The 14089-nt window shown below is 36.0% G+C and overlaps 1 protein-coding gene across 2 annotated transcripts in view; it reads right to left on the bottom strand.

Moving 5' to 3' along the window:
- Positions 1-14089, bottom strand: part of SLC39A10 (solute carrier family 39 member 10) — a 56448-nt gene that overhangs the window by 10279 nt on the left and 32080 nt on the right. For both annotated transcript variants that reach the window (XM_050900469.1, XM_050900468.1), the window contains exons 3-8: positions 12992-13193; positions 7369-7538; positions 6086-6304; positions 4573-4693; positions 2251-2619; positions 343-423 (exon numbers count right to left, since the gene is read on the bottom strand). In XM_050900469.1, the coding sequence (XP_050756426.1) occupies positions 343-423; positions 2251-2619; positions 4573-4693; positions 6086-6304; positions 7369-7538; positions 12992-13193 (1162 nt within the window). The remainder of the gene's footprint in view (positions 1-342; positions 424-2250; positions 2620-4572; positions 4694-6085; positions 6305-7368; positions 7539-12991; positions 13194-14089) is intronic.

The following is a 14089-nucleotide window of genomic DNA, read 5'->3' as shown; positions in this document are numbered from 1 at the left end:
TTGTGCAAGACAATGCCACACAGAGTAGTGTAAAACTCTCTCTATAAAATGCAGAGGTATAACACCAAAATGTAAACTGTCTGCTCCTAAGAACATTTTTAAAACATGTTCAAAAAGCTTCACAGAACCGCTGTAACTAGATACCTGCCAATATAATTCTGTATTAATATTCTCATTATGTACTCTGAAGCAATATTGCTCCATTACTCTCTGAAGTTCTGGCCACCCTTGTAGCATCTGCATTGCGTTATGCTTATCAGGATGAGTATCACAACAGCTTTTAGATAAATATGTTGTACAGATGAAGAGACTGAACGCATTTGAGTTTATAGAATTAGTTACCTAATTCATGGGGAAGCTCATGACAAAATACTGCTATAGATGTACTAATTCCTCCTGTCAGTCCAGCACTAAAAGCTGCTCCTAGGGAAAAAAAAAAAAATTTCAAATGATATTTTACTATTTTCAAGTCAGAAAATTTAATCAACAGACTTCCCAGAGATGACACCGTTCTGTTAGAATGCACGCTCTAATATTTTTTCATTATGTCTGTGTCCTGTCTGTACATAAACTGAAAATACTGGAAGTATCCTGGATGTGCATTACCACTGCATACTGTATTACGCAGTTTATCTGAAAGACAAATCCTGGGAGAGGAGAACAAAACTGAGCAAAACAGACACATAAAGGCAACAAGCTAATAAATAGCACCACTTTTACATTTTTAGGAATTCTCAAGTACATCAGGACAGTTAAGAATGCACATGAGCAACAGTCTAGCTCTCTCCTTTCCGGGTTGGATATCCAAACTAATACTTAACCCATAACCTCTCTATTTCCTTTATGCTTATTTGTAGGGCATGTATCAGCAACATTAGTAAGCCAGACCTGGAAAATAATAAGGAGAAAAACATGGGCATAAACCTCTTTCAGTAGCTTTTGTGTAAGCTAATTTAATTCAATCAACTTTAAGTTCATACCTTAAATAATTCTGAGATGAGAAAACTGGTATTAAATTTCTGTACTGTAGCAGAGAAAGGCACAAGAAGAGCCTGCAGTGAGCAGTCAAAACAGGCAAAATAAAGTAGAAAGAGAAGACATAATCTGAAGACAGAGAGGAAATTTAACTTTCCTCTGGATTCCTCATAACTTGATATATTAAAAAGATGAACATGCTTTTCTAAAATCTACATTTTACCAAACAATCAGCTGTTTGGGCTTGACACAGGAATATTTAGTAATGGAGTTTCAATACAGTGAAGTTCTCAACAGATGGCATAGTGGTCCTTTTTGGCCTTAGAAGCCACCATCTAAATGTCTTACCTGTTTAATGTGAAAATGAAGCAAAAAGTTAATTTTTATGGAGTTTAGTTTCTTTAGAAATTGTTTGGAGAAAGTGGAGAAACTGTAGTAGATTCCACTGTTAACTCCAGACCCTAATAAGTAGCTTATTCCCCATCCTTCAAAATGGGTATGTTCCTTCTGCTAGTAGTTCAGAACCCTGTATACTCTTAGTAGCTACCTTAGTAAAAAATTAAAAGTATGCACTTCAGTACTCTCACCGTCATTTTGACTTGTATGACATATATTCAAATCAATGTGTTTTACTATTCAAATCACATGTAGAGGTTTATGTGAATCAAAGTTGATTTAATAAATCTAATAAAATGTTTGGTACTTCAATTTCTTCTCCATTTGGCTAGAAATAAGTCTACACTGACCATAAGCCAAAACAATACTTTGCTCAAACAAAAATTAAGTTATCCTAAGTAGTACTTTTGTCTTTATTTTTTCAGTAACCTGACTCATAGTACATTTATTATTTACAAGTACTGTATAATTCTATGTATTAATAATAATAGAAACAGTGTTATTATTATTATAAATAAGACTGAAAGGCACTTATTTATTATTCAAAGGCAAATACTAAGACCCAAACAACAAATGTGCATTACATGTGCTCCATAATTCATAAGGAGGTTTGTCGGCACCTATCTTTATTTGGCAGAGATTGCTACTGTCACTACTATCAATACAGTAATCTTGGTGGAAATAGTCACAGAATATTAACAAAGGGAAGACTACTACGATTGATGGCCTTTTAATTTCTGCTCTGAAGGAGATTAAACAATGCCAGTAACCACAGGAGCTAACTGGAAGCCTTACCTGTGATCACTGATAAGTAAAATGTTATCAAAGTTACTAAAGGTAAGAAGAAACTGTTGAGAAATACTCAGTGCTTTTGCTTACCGATTGCTAAGCCATCACTAAAGTTGTGAATGCCATCTCCCATAATTACCATCCAAGCAATATTAGCTATCCCAGTATCTTTCAGGTCTTTTCCAGAATGACAGTGGCCATGGGAATGATGGGAATGTTTGTGATGCCAGTGGTGACTGTGTTTTCTAGCTATCATTTTATCTTCGCCATGGTTGTCATACTCTGAATCATGAAGATCATGCTCTTGAGCAGCATGTGAGACATCATTGTGAGAATGATGCACATTGTTGTCCTCTTCTACCGACAAGAAGTTTTTGGGAGGGGATTCCAGCTGGCCATCTAAATCAGTTAGTTCAGTTTCATTGAGTCGATCTTCAGATAAAACTGAGTCGTCTGCTCCTAAATTGAAGCCAGTTGGGAGAGACACTGCATTAGTTCTTATTTAAAATATCACCAGCAACTACTGCATCATTGAGCTAAGAATTTAACTGCTTTCCGAAAGCAAAAAAAGTATTTTAACACATCCCAATCTAGTAACTTTGTTGTCAACGTTCAGCCAAAAAAATAGATCTCTCGCTGCCCCATTTTTTCACTAATTTGCATGTACAGCATAGAGAAGTCTCCACTACAAGGCAACAGCACTGTATCCATAGCACACAAAGTCAGTTTTAGCCCGACCTCGGCTTGTATCTGTAGTTTTGCTACTGATGAAGTTTACGGTTTAACATTGGAAAAGGACAGTTGCCGTAACGATAATAATGTCTTATATGCTGTAGATGGAACCTGAATGGCTCAGGAAACCTTAACTGGCTACTCTCTATGCATGCCCATACAGGTCACAACTTAGCCTTCACTGAAGCATACCAGGATCTGCCACTGACAAAACAGATCTTTAAATAGTTTCCGTATTGCATGCATCTTTGTGTCAGACACTTGTGTCACACAGTGAGCTCCTTCAATGTAGCTCATTACCCTGCTAGCAATCAAAGCCATTTTTACAAAGAAATACAAAGTGAAAACAATGCAGAAGGCATACGTGCATGAATTTTAAGTCTACTAATATTTCTAAAGTATTAATAAATAAATGAAACTGGCAATCGATGCTCCAGGAAACAGAACCAATTGTGGAAAAAAAACAGTTCTGGACAATGAAGTTATTAGCTCACAATAATTCAACAAAAATATTTCAGTGTCAAAAATAAGCAAACAGTAAGTGGAATTAAAAAACCAGGCACAGAGTACCTAAGCAGCCGACAAAGAGTTCTAGATAAACGGGCTCTTAAACATCATTTGGAAGCTGTTTAAAAAGAAATGGAATGGCCATTCAGGTCAGTGGTAGCGGCACTGCAGTTCAAAATTCAAATTCAGCATGGGCTTCCAGTGCCTGTAGTACGAATGATTTACTTATCAGCAGAGTGCACTTTCAGAGGAACCGCGTTATAAAACCAGTACGTACTTCATGTGATTGGAAGCAAAATTCCTCTGATCGCTCATTAAAAGAAAATGAAGAAATTTCAAATATATGTACCGTCATCCTCACAGCTGAAAGTCTTTCCATGTTCTATGTCAATGTCCCAAATCCCATTTTAAGTTGAGTGGAGAAGGCTACAGTCCTAACTCTCCCTTCTACAAACCGTTCAAATTAACAAAATTGCATTTGTATCAATATAGCCTATGGATTCTTCATCAACAAATTAATTCAGCAGCCATGCAGGCAACAGAAAGGGAACGTTACGAAGCAAAGCCCTTCTCCTTCCCTCACCCCTTCGAGAAGGGTGATATGGCATTCCTTCTGGGTACACATTGCATGAGCATTCAGACTGTCATGAAGGAACAGTATATGAAAGTTGTTTTGGATACTTGAGGAATATTCAGGATACTCGGTTGTATTTATGAAAAGAAATTAATTTTGTTCAGCCTTTTCAGCCAAACTATAATTGGTCAGAGGCTGGAATCTTCAAAGTGAAACAGATATCCTCTTTAAGGTTGTGTGTATTCATTTTTGATCTAATTTTTGCCAGGGCTGAGCTAGTCAGGCACAGCTTAACCAAAAAACACCCCAAAAACAAACAAATAAAAAAAACCCCAAAGAACCACAGCCACCCAAAACCTGACTGCCTCAGAAGTCTGAGAACCATTTGTATGGCATATTAGGAAGTATTCAGAGTGCTCTCGGATCTAAGGAAAACAAAATAAAAAAAGATTTAATAGGGAAAGCCTATTAAGTCTTATTAACAATGATTTGCATAATAGCAGCAAAACTGTACAAGAGGTTACATGCTACATGCCATAGGTTACATGCCATTACTTTGAATCTCATAATCAGAGAAAATTCTGAAAATAAATGCCTACCTGCAAGGGGTTTGAGCTGAAGCCAGTCAGCATCTGGTCTATTATTTAATTTGTGATCGGAAAGTTTCCTTCCAATTGGTGATTCTTCAGTCTGTTTTTTCTTGCACCATTTCTGCTTACTCTGCAAGAGCAAACAGATAACACCTGGTTTGTAAAAGGACATCGATGGAAATAAACTGAAATGTTGTCCAAAAATCTCTTAATGTATCTAACAGAAGTATGTGATGACAGAATACTAATCTTTTTAAGGCTCAGCAACAATAATCTATCCCAGTGGAAATTCTTAGCTACCTACCACAGAATCTCACTCACTCACAAACACACACACACACACACAAACACAGACGGTATTTCACTTCAGTAACAGAATACATTATGACAAGGATTGCTCTAACAGCCCAGAAACACATGTATGCAGAGTTATTATATTTGCTTATTTTGTTCAAGAAAGCAAGCATGCAGCAAGAACAGCTCCTCTATTTTTTTCAACTTTGATTTTTTTATACTCCTGTAACTTTCTTGTATTTTCCTTTAGAGAAGAGCTTGCTACTTTCCTATCTGCAGCCCATACAACAGAGATCATACATTTCCCAAAGCAGCCTAGGGGATTTAATTAATTAATTAATCTCAAAGAAGATATGCCCAATGTGACAATTTTTATCTCTTTATCAGAAGATCTAAGAAATGCCTCCTCCAACACAGAAAATCTTTTGCTGCCTGTCCAGCTGAGGCAGCAAGTCTGATGTGAAAACAGAGAACTTTAAAATTTTCCACACTCATTTTGGGAGAGGCAGTTATAGTTTCACCAAAATCATTTTCTCCTCGAAGTCAAATGATGGAGGCAAAAGTTAGAAGTGTATTTGTATTGACTGTTGAAAGAATATGGCTCTTTGGTGGCTTGAATTTCTACCCACTGTCACGCTCCCCAAGGTACTCGCTCTCCTTTTATACCACCATCATAAATACAGCATGCTCCCAGCCCTAAAAATCCAATCATTTTCAGAGAAACAAGTTAAAATTTGACTGGCAATTTATACAAAGCGGGAAGTCTGCAAATTTTAGCATTTTCTCATGTGGAAAAACTGAATACCTCTGTTACACTGGCACTGTTAGCTAACAGTATACAGTTAAATTTCTTGTAAATTGTCTGACAATTGTCTGGCTCTATTACCAGTTCTTTCTTACATACTGCCTTTCATATTTTTGCAAAAAAATCACGACGCTTTATAGAAAGAGCTGTAATCTCTTTTACTTAGATCTATCTCCAAATATATCTGGCCAAAAAGCTGCGACCTCCCCCATCAGATTTCTACTCTGTCTTCCCAAATTACCTTGTTAAGAAAAGCAACCTCTTTTAGAAAAGGGTTTCCTCACATAAAATCAAACAGAATGCAGATTAGCAGCACTTGTTCATGTTCACAGAATAATGAATCATCACACAGACAATTCCTCAACACTCAGAAGATAACTTCAGGTAATGTATTTTAAAACAGCATGCGATTTTAGTGCGTACCTTTTGTTTATTGTAATGCTTGTACATTCTTATACAATGTTCAATGATGAACAAAACATAAATGCCTCCAAGTGCCACAAGACCTTTCAGCACTGGATCATTTTCTTCTAGAAAGCCTTCAGTTCGTACTCCATGTCCATGGGCATGTCGATGAGAACGCTTGTGTTCATGAACATGACCTTGGCCATGGTGGTGACTGTGGTTGTGGCCTCCATGTGACTATCAGGAGAGAAAATAACAACACAGCATGACCTGGTGCAATCAGGAGACTGAAATGGCTCCGAGCTCAGATGACAAAATATGTAACCTTGCCAGAAAAGTAGCATAAAAAGTCTTTAAAAGTTGGGTTGTGGGTTGTTGGGTTTTTTAATACAAACACATTTTACCATAGAAATTTTTCATTAGACTATTCATTACCCTAATCAATAAAAAAATATTCTTCTGGGAAATTTTTAGGGGGTAGTGGGAGATAATCTAGCTTCAGCTTTTTTCTGTCACAATGCTGAAGATAATGAGACTGTCACAATGCTAAAGATGAGACTAACACTCAGAAATGTCACAAGGAATTACCATTCCTACACTCCCATTAGTAACCAAACCTCATGATTTTTTTTTTTTTTACTATTACAGTCAATTACAGCCTTAATTCTGATCTGAAATACAAACTTTCAAAAAAAAAGTGACAAAAATTTGTATTAAAATTTACACAAAGAAAACATGTAAATATTAGTCTTTTTGCTAAAAGAATTAAGGTAACAAAATTTTAGAAAACATTTCCCCTTCTAAGAATTACAGTATACCATCACAAATTAAAAACTGCTTACCTTCCCAGGAACTTGGACAATTTCTTGATTCAGTAAGTTAGAGGTTACTTTCTACCCAAAAGCTAGTAACCAGGAAGGTTAATCCCCTGAAATACTTTTAGGTGGTACTGATACACAAGTATCAGCAGACAAGAGACAGTAATACTGCTAAATTTAAAATACTCTTGGTGGTCTCATTAGGTGTTTTAAAATACTGTGACAGAAGTTAAACCATGAATACACAACTACTTTTTTTCTCCCTCCCCCCCCCCCCCTTTTTTTTTTTAAATTTAAGAAACACACATTTTCTTTCTTTTTGTTAACAGAAAGTCTCAAACGCTGTTTCAGGATATCCCTCATAGTCAAGTCAATCTACACCCCCATTAGTGAACATTTATTTGTTCATACTTGTCAAACAGTTCTTTGAAAATTCTATTTTCAGTTACAATTAAGAATAAAAGGTAAGGAAACAATACTCACGTGTGGCAACAGATGGAGTAGTGCATCTCCACTCATTGTTCCTACAGCCAGAGCTACCAAGAAAGTTAGAAGAAATTTGAAGCACCATTGGTTAATGATGGGAACCAGGATCACACCTAGCAAGGAAAGCAGGCTAATGACGGTGATAGAGACAATACCACAAAACCAGGCTGTGGGAAGAAATGAATACAGAAAGGTTATCAGTACAATACTTGTAAAACTTTTAAGACTGATTAATGACTTTCAACTATCTCTTAAGACAAGGTGACTTTGCTTTAACCTAAGTTGTGTGATTGTTCATTCAAAAGGTGCTGAAAAATATTAAGGCAGTACTGAAGTCCACAGCAAAAAATATACAGGCTTATTCACAGTACAGTACAATATACTGAGACAACAGAAGACAATCAGCTAAAAAGAGCCCAGCAATTCTTCCTGATTTTAAGTTCCAGGCTTAGCTCTGTAGCCCTTATTGAAACACAAAAAGCAAAAGATTTCATGCTGGAACAAAAATATCTCTGCTATTTAACTTATTAGGGCTCTGCGAGCACTAATTCATATTTAACGCTTGTTTTTAACATGATTCTGATGCCAAATTTAACTGGAATGAATATTTCTCCTCCTTTGTTAGGAGTAACATGTTCAGTTAGGCACCATTCATTTCACCTGGTGCTTTGAAACATACATTTTTATTTATGAGAAGTAAGTAAGACAACCTTTGGCAGAGGAACTTTAAAATCAAATGCTATAATAAGAGCTTGAAGAGCTGAAAGCAACTTGCTACCAACAAAAAGCACTATATATTTTTTCTGAGAACTTTATTGTTGTGACTAGAAGTAATAATGGGATATGGTACACTCATAATAAAAATTTTTTTCTTCTACTTTTTCAAGTCATCAGTAAGGCTAAGAATGAAAAACTGTTGGGTTTTTTTTTTCCTCTCTCTGCTTCTCTATCACTTCTCTCGTTTCTTCCCATCATAGAAACTTCAAAGAACAGTAAGTAAAAACTGTTTAATTCCAACAATACACTTCAAAAGGTTCACAGTCCCAAAGACAGGAATAGTTGGTGCTCCTGTTCTACAAACATTACCTGTTTGGGCTGAGATCTTTCATGAACATGATTTCCTCAATCTGAACTTTTTTTTTTTCTTTATTTATTTTAAGTTTTAGCCTAATGCTTCAGGTTTTTCCAGGTTTTTTCCTAGCTTCATTCTTAATGAAAAATGTCTACACAGTTTGCCAACTTTAATGGAAGTTAACTACTCCTGATTTGAAATCATTAGCATTTCCATATTTCGGTGCATGGTCTGACTTTCCTTACATCTATGAAGGTCCATCTATTTTTGATCAAGTGGGGGAAAACATCCTGGGAAATGGTGGGGTTGGGGGGGAGAAGAGAAGAGAGGAGGAATTAGTATGTTGTAGCTGCTCAATGAATTTTATAATTTAGCAGTCAAATGTCCCAAGAATTCTATCTGTACCAAAAATGCTGCAGATCAGATTTGACAAGACTTTGCCACTAGAATTGTGGCTGCTGCAGGCCTGGTCTGGTTCAACAGCAAAACTTACAACATCTGCTGTTTTAAATTTTATTTTGGGATATTAATTGTTATGAAGTCTGTAGCTGTCATTCTACAACACTGCAGAAAAGGAAACAATCCAATTCAAATGCAAAGGGTACAAGAGCACATCCACCAGGAGAAACTGATTGGAAAAAGCTTTAGGAAGTAAGCAGCATACATTGAGATGCATATTGATACCAAGAGGAAAACAGAGAGTTGGTGAAAAGGCAAAGACTCCCATCAGATGAGGAACTGAAAAACAGAGATTGGAAAATGGGAATACAAAAGTAGGTCTAGAGTAGAAGCAGGACCCTGCCGACTAAAATACTGCCACTACACAGCCTTGCTTCATCCCCAGAGCACTTCAATCATGTACTCTGGATTAACAGGCTCTGCTGAAAGAAACAGCATACATGGACTTGTAATTCAATACTGAATCATGCAAGCATTTACAAGTAGCCCAAATAAAAATTACACAGCCATTTGGCAGGACATTGGATCTCCAATCTGGACACAGACATTATGATGTTAAGTGCCAGGTTAGATGACCAACACCCTTACATGGAGAAAAATGGAAAGAAGATTATGCAAATTGGCTTAAGTTTCACATATCATAGCATAGATTTGGCAAATGCATCTCTGAAGGGCTTACATACTCTTATGAATGATACAGTATCTAAACATGGCACCATGATTAAGATGAGGCACATGAGAATTAGGATAGGAATCTGTGCCTCTCATCTTGGTCGTCAGCTTCTGTCTCCTTTTAGACTCTTAAATAACGTTATGGAACCAAAATTATCAGCAAAAGGTTGCTGTCAAGTCAAAGATAAAAAATATATTATATACAAAAGCTGTGCATGACCTCACAGTTACATATATGTACAAACATGTCTCACATAAAAAGGACTACTAAGGAAGACTTACAACAAAATTCCGACACAAAATTTTATTGAAGGATTTCATTCAACTGTAGTGTTCAAAACACTAAAATATTATGGAAGTGGACCTAACATGCAATATTATGAACACTGCAAGAGCTCTTAAGTTATAAAAGATCTTGGTGCATAACACTGCGAGGAATACTGTATAAAGCCTGGTCAGTGAGGTGAAGTTATTATGCACTGGCTTATAAAATATTTCTGTGGAAAAAAACAAGAGGGAGGTCACCAAACAATTTCTTCAGTAAGGGACCTCTGTTCAAACAGTGGGTAGCAAACAAAAGACAGCTGTTCACACTGGACTGGACAGCTATCTGTAAATTGAAACAGACTAAAAGGGTAGTAAGGTAGACTCCTTGGAAGGCTGAGAACGGTTAGCTATCTGCAAGCTTTAACAAGAAAGCAAGCTAACAGAAAGGCTCCACTGAAGCAAAGCCTTCCTGGGTTCAGGGAATGGTAAGCTCCAGGGAACACTGGCATCTGCACAGGCAGATTTACAAGATATATCTGATCTGAAATACTTTTAATCTGATCTCCATCTTTAAAAAAATTGCTCACTGTTTACTTGTATTACTTCTATTAGCTTGTTCATAGTAGGGTGCACCTTTTGTTTTAAGTTGTTTAGGAGCCCTCAATGATAACAATGCCACCTCTTCCAACAGGTACACTGCGAAAGCTCAGTTCTATGTACAAGCCCTTGAAAATCCTCTATTAGAAGATGTTACAGAACTATCTGTAAATTACAGGAAGAAAACTCAACATGGCTTCGTAAGTTTTTGGTCATCAGTTAATTAAATTACTTTGCTTTAGAAAACTGCACTATCAGAACTAATGGAAACCTTACAGGTTAGCATCAATGAACAGAAACAGCACTGCTCTATTAAGTTTTTTTGAAAGCTTTAATTAAAACTAAAGAAAACCACAGAAAGCTAGTGTTTAAACACATCTGCATCCTCCTAACTTTGGCAAATATTTCTGTCTAAAAATGTTTACATTAGCTCGGGTAAGCACACATTTTCATTTTAGTAGAATCCTACAACCTGCAGGTTAAGTTACTCTATGACTGACATTTGTCCTACACCTCCCACAATCCCCATGTACCAGTTAAGATTTGTTATTTTGTGATTCACTTCCTTACTTAAAAAGGGAAAACGATTATTACATCAACTGAAGTCTCACTGTAGTTAATACAACAGTATACAGGAAATTGTTGTGAAGAATGATTTATCATTATCTAATCAAGTTGACCTGTTTCAGAGGTTACTGTTTGTTTCCAGAGCCAAATCAATAAGTTAAAAACCAATTTTTTACACTTAACTGGCAAATGTGTTATTTATACTCAAGATATCACATGCCATAAAACACGTTAAATGTTCACAATAAGCTTCACTAATTTGGCAAATTAAGTCTCTTAAAATGTTAAAGGTCTTCAAGCTGAGCTATTCATCAATTCCCTTACTCATTACAGAGAAAGCAAATGCATTCTTTTAAAAAGAAGCACTCATCTGTAGAAACTTTCTAATCAAACTAGTTCAAAGCATGTGCAACATGACAGTTTTGTACATGGTTTCAACATTTTAATTGGCAGAAAATGCTTAGAGCTACTCTAGAAATCCTCTTGGTAATAAGGCAGGGGTCAACTCTTACTACAATGAGACTACCCCACAAAACAACTTGCTGCCATACAAAAGACACAGTATATTCAGTTTACAGTAATTTTTGAACAGTTAACGAGATAGCAGCTGTGTCACTATAGGAGATTTATGTATAACAAGTTAATTATTTTAATGACTCCAGCATTGTTAAGAAAGATTACCAACAATGCATTCTTTCCAACAGTTATTAACATCTATGAGAATGTAGTTACTTCAAGCTTTATTTCTAATGATGCTAATAAGCACCTATGTACTAATCAATATTCACGATTATCAATATTTTTATTTTCAAAACATGGACATTGTACCCAAGATTTTTTAGATTTTTAATATTTCACTGCAGCTAAACATCTGTCAACAGTTCCATTATAATTTATGAAAGGTAGCAGTAGTAAACATATATTTTAAAACTACACTCAGTTACGAAATCACAACAATAGATGTTGCCCTTAAATTAACTGCTTTAACAATAGCAAAAATATTTTTAGCTTAGAACTATGGTAAGAAGAAAAAAAAAGTCTACTGATTTTTACTCAAGGGACACAAAAAAAATTAAAACTGCCAACAAAGGATTTTGATTGAATACTTCTCATATGCTTAAGAGAAGAGTAGTATAGAATAATTGACATTGGAAATCAGAAAAAGGAAGTCTTGTCAGAAATGGCAATTTAAATGCTCTTATATCTTGCTTAGTCTTTATATTTCTTCAGTTCACAAAAAATTCTGGATGTCAATTCTACAAATTTGCATCACTGCTAGAATATAAAACAGTAACACCTGAAATAATATTTTCCAGTGAATGAACTGTGATGAAGGTGCTGTCCTCTATTCCTGAATTAATAGATCCAGGTCAGGTTTATTAAGAAAATTTGTGCCAAAGTAACACTGCAACTTTCCAACTTTGAGATAAACATATGGACCACCTCAGTCACACTAAGAGAAAAAGACATAACGTATTTTAAATGATGGAAGTAATCCAAACTGTGGGTGGACTTGCTCATCCCTAGAGGTCCTCCTGTCTCCAAAGATTCTGTACCTTGCCTATGTTCCTACTGCAAAAGAGTCCAATGCCTAAAGATATGTGGGAAGAACCCAGGCCAAAATGCCTGGGCCATAGGCCCAATGACAGGACATTAGGCCTCAATGATAGAAGACAAAAAAAGAAACAAAAATAAGCAAACTTAAAATAAAAAGTTAAAATAATGAAGAACAATAAAAAGGTACAAGAAAGAAAGGTATGCCTCCCTGAGCCATGGTTCCTTAGGAGAAGCTACTATACCACCAAACAGGATGCTATGTCTCCTGACTTAAAGGAGCATGCTGTCTCAAATTCTTCTAGTAAATATGTTAAATTTCAACTGTTCCTTTACTCTACAGCCAGTGCTAAGTTGTATAACATTTCAAACTTTGAAGTTAATACTTACAATGCAAAATAATTTTGAAGGCTTTAGATGTTACACACCTACCTGATGCACCTGTTTTATCTTTATTCTCAATTGATGCATTTTTACTCTTCATAAAATCTTCAAGCTCATCATAATGTACAATACAAAGCCTTCTCTCAATCTGGTATAGTAAAGCAGGACACATGTATATAAACAATTCAGGAGATACCGGAGAGCTGGTTTCCAGACCATAGTACCGTAGCAGCTGGGTAACATTTAAGCACTGCAAGTAAATTGTACAAACAAATTAAATATGAAAGCAACTATTTTATTAAAAACTACAGGTATGGAAAATTTAGCATATGATTTGAGAACACAAACACGAAGTGGAAACTCTGGCCCACAACATTCCACCAGTGCTAAAACATGTCTAAGCTGATCTAAGTGGTTTATGAGGGGAAAGAAACAGTAAAAATATCTGCACTACAAACTCAGTCTCCAAACACCTATATATTTTTTGATAAATGTCAATGGAAATGAGTTTCCATATTCTTTACCATTACACAGTACAAGCAATGAAGAAAGAGCAAGAGGAAAGGAGTGGAAGAACATAAATCCAAAATAGGTTTTCTAACACTTCTCTTTACCTACCAACCTTCTGTGTTTGGAGTTTCACTTTTTAATTCAGTTTAAAACCTCAAACTCGGCACTCACTCCATCCTTTCCAATCCTGACTTCTATTTTAAAACCATGATATCAAAATGTCCTGCTTCTGCAGTTAACTGTAAGGGGGAAGGGAAAGCCTATTTATGGTCCTGGCAGAAATAATAGATGCTGAGGGGAGAAATGGAAGAGCTTACACCAAGCACCGTGCTACAGAAGCTATATCTACATTGCTTCACAATCTCTTAGGGACAAAGAAATTAGAAGCATGTTGAAAAGATGCAGGTGTTTCTTTTCGGAAAGAGTCTCTGTGCAGTTTCCAAAAATGTTAATGACCTTAGATTCAGAAAGAAGTCCAAAAAAGGTGTGTGTGTGGGGGGGAAGTATTCATGAATATTGGGAAGGGAAAAAACTGCACCTGTACGCAGGGTATCTCAGAAAGCTTTAAGGATCTCCTTTATACAGATAAATAGGCAAGAAGATAGATCTCTGAGAAAAGATGGGTGATGGGCAGAC

The sequence above is a fragment of the Gymnogyps californianus genome, chromosome 7 (assembly GCF_018139145.2).
Source record: "Gymnogyps californianus isolate 813 chromosome 7, ASM1813914v2, whole genome shotgun sequence".
In the NCBI taxonomy this organism is placed as follows: Eukaryota; Metazoa; Chordata; class Aves; order Accipitriformes; family Cathartidae; genus Gymnogyps; species Gymnogyps californianus.
This window is presented reverse-complemented; position numbering and strand designations above follow the sequence as displayed.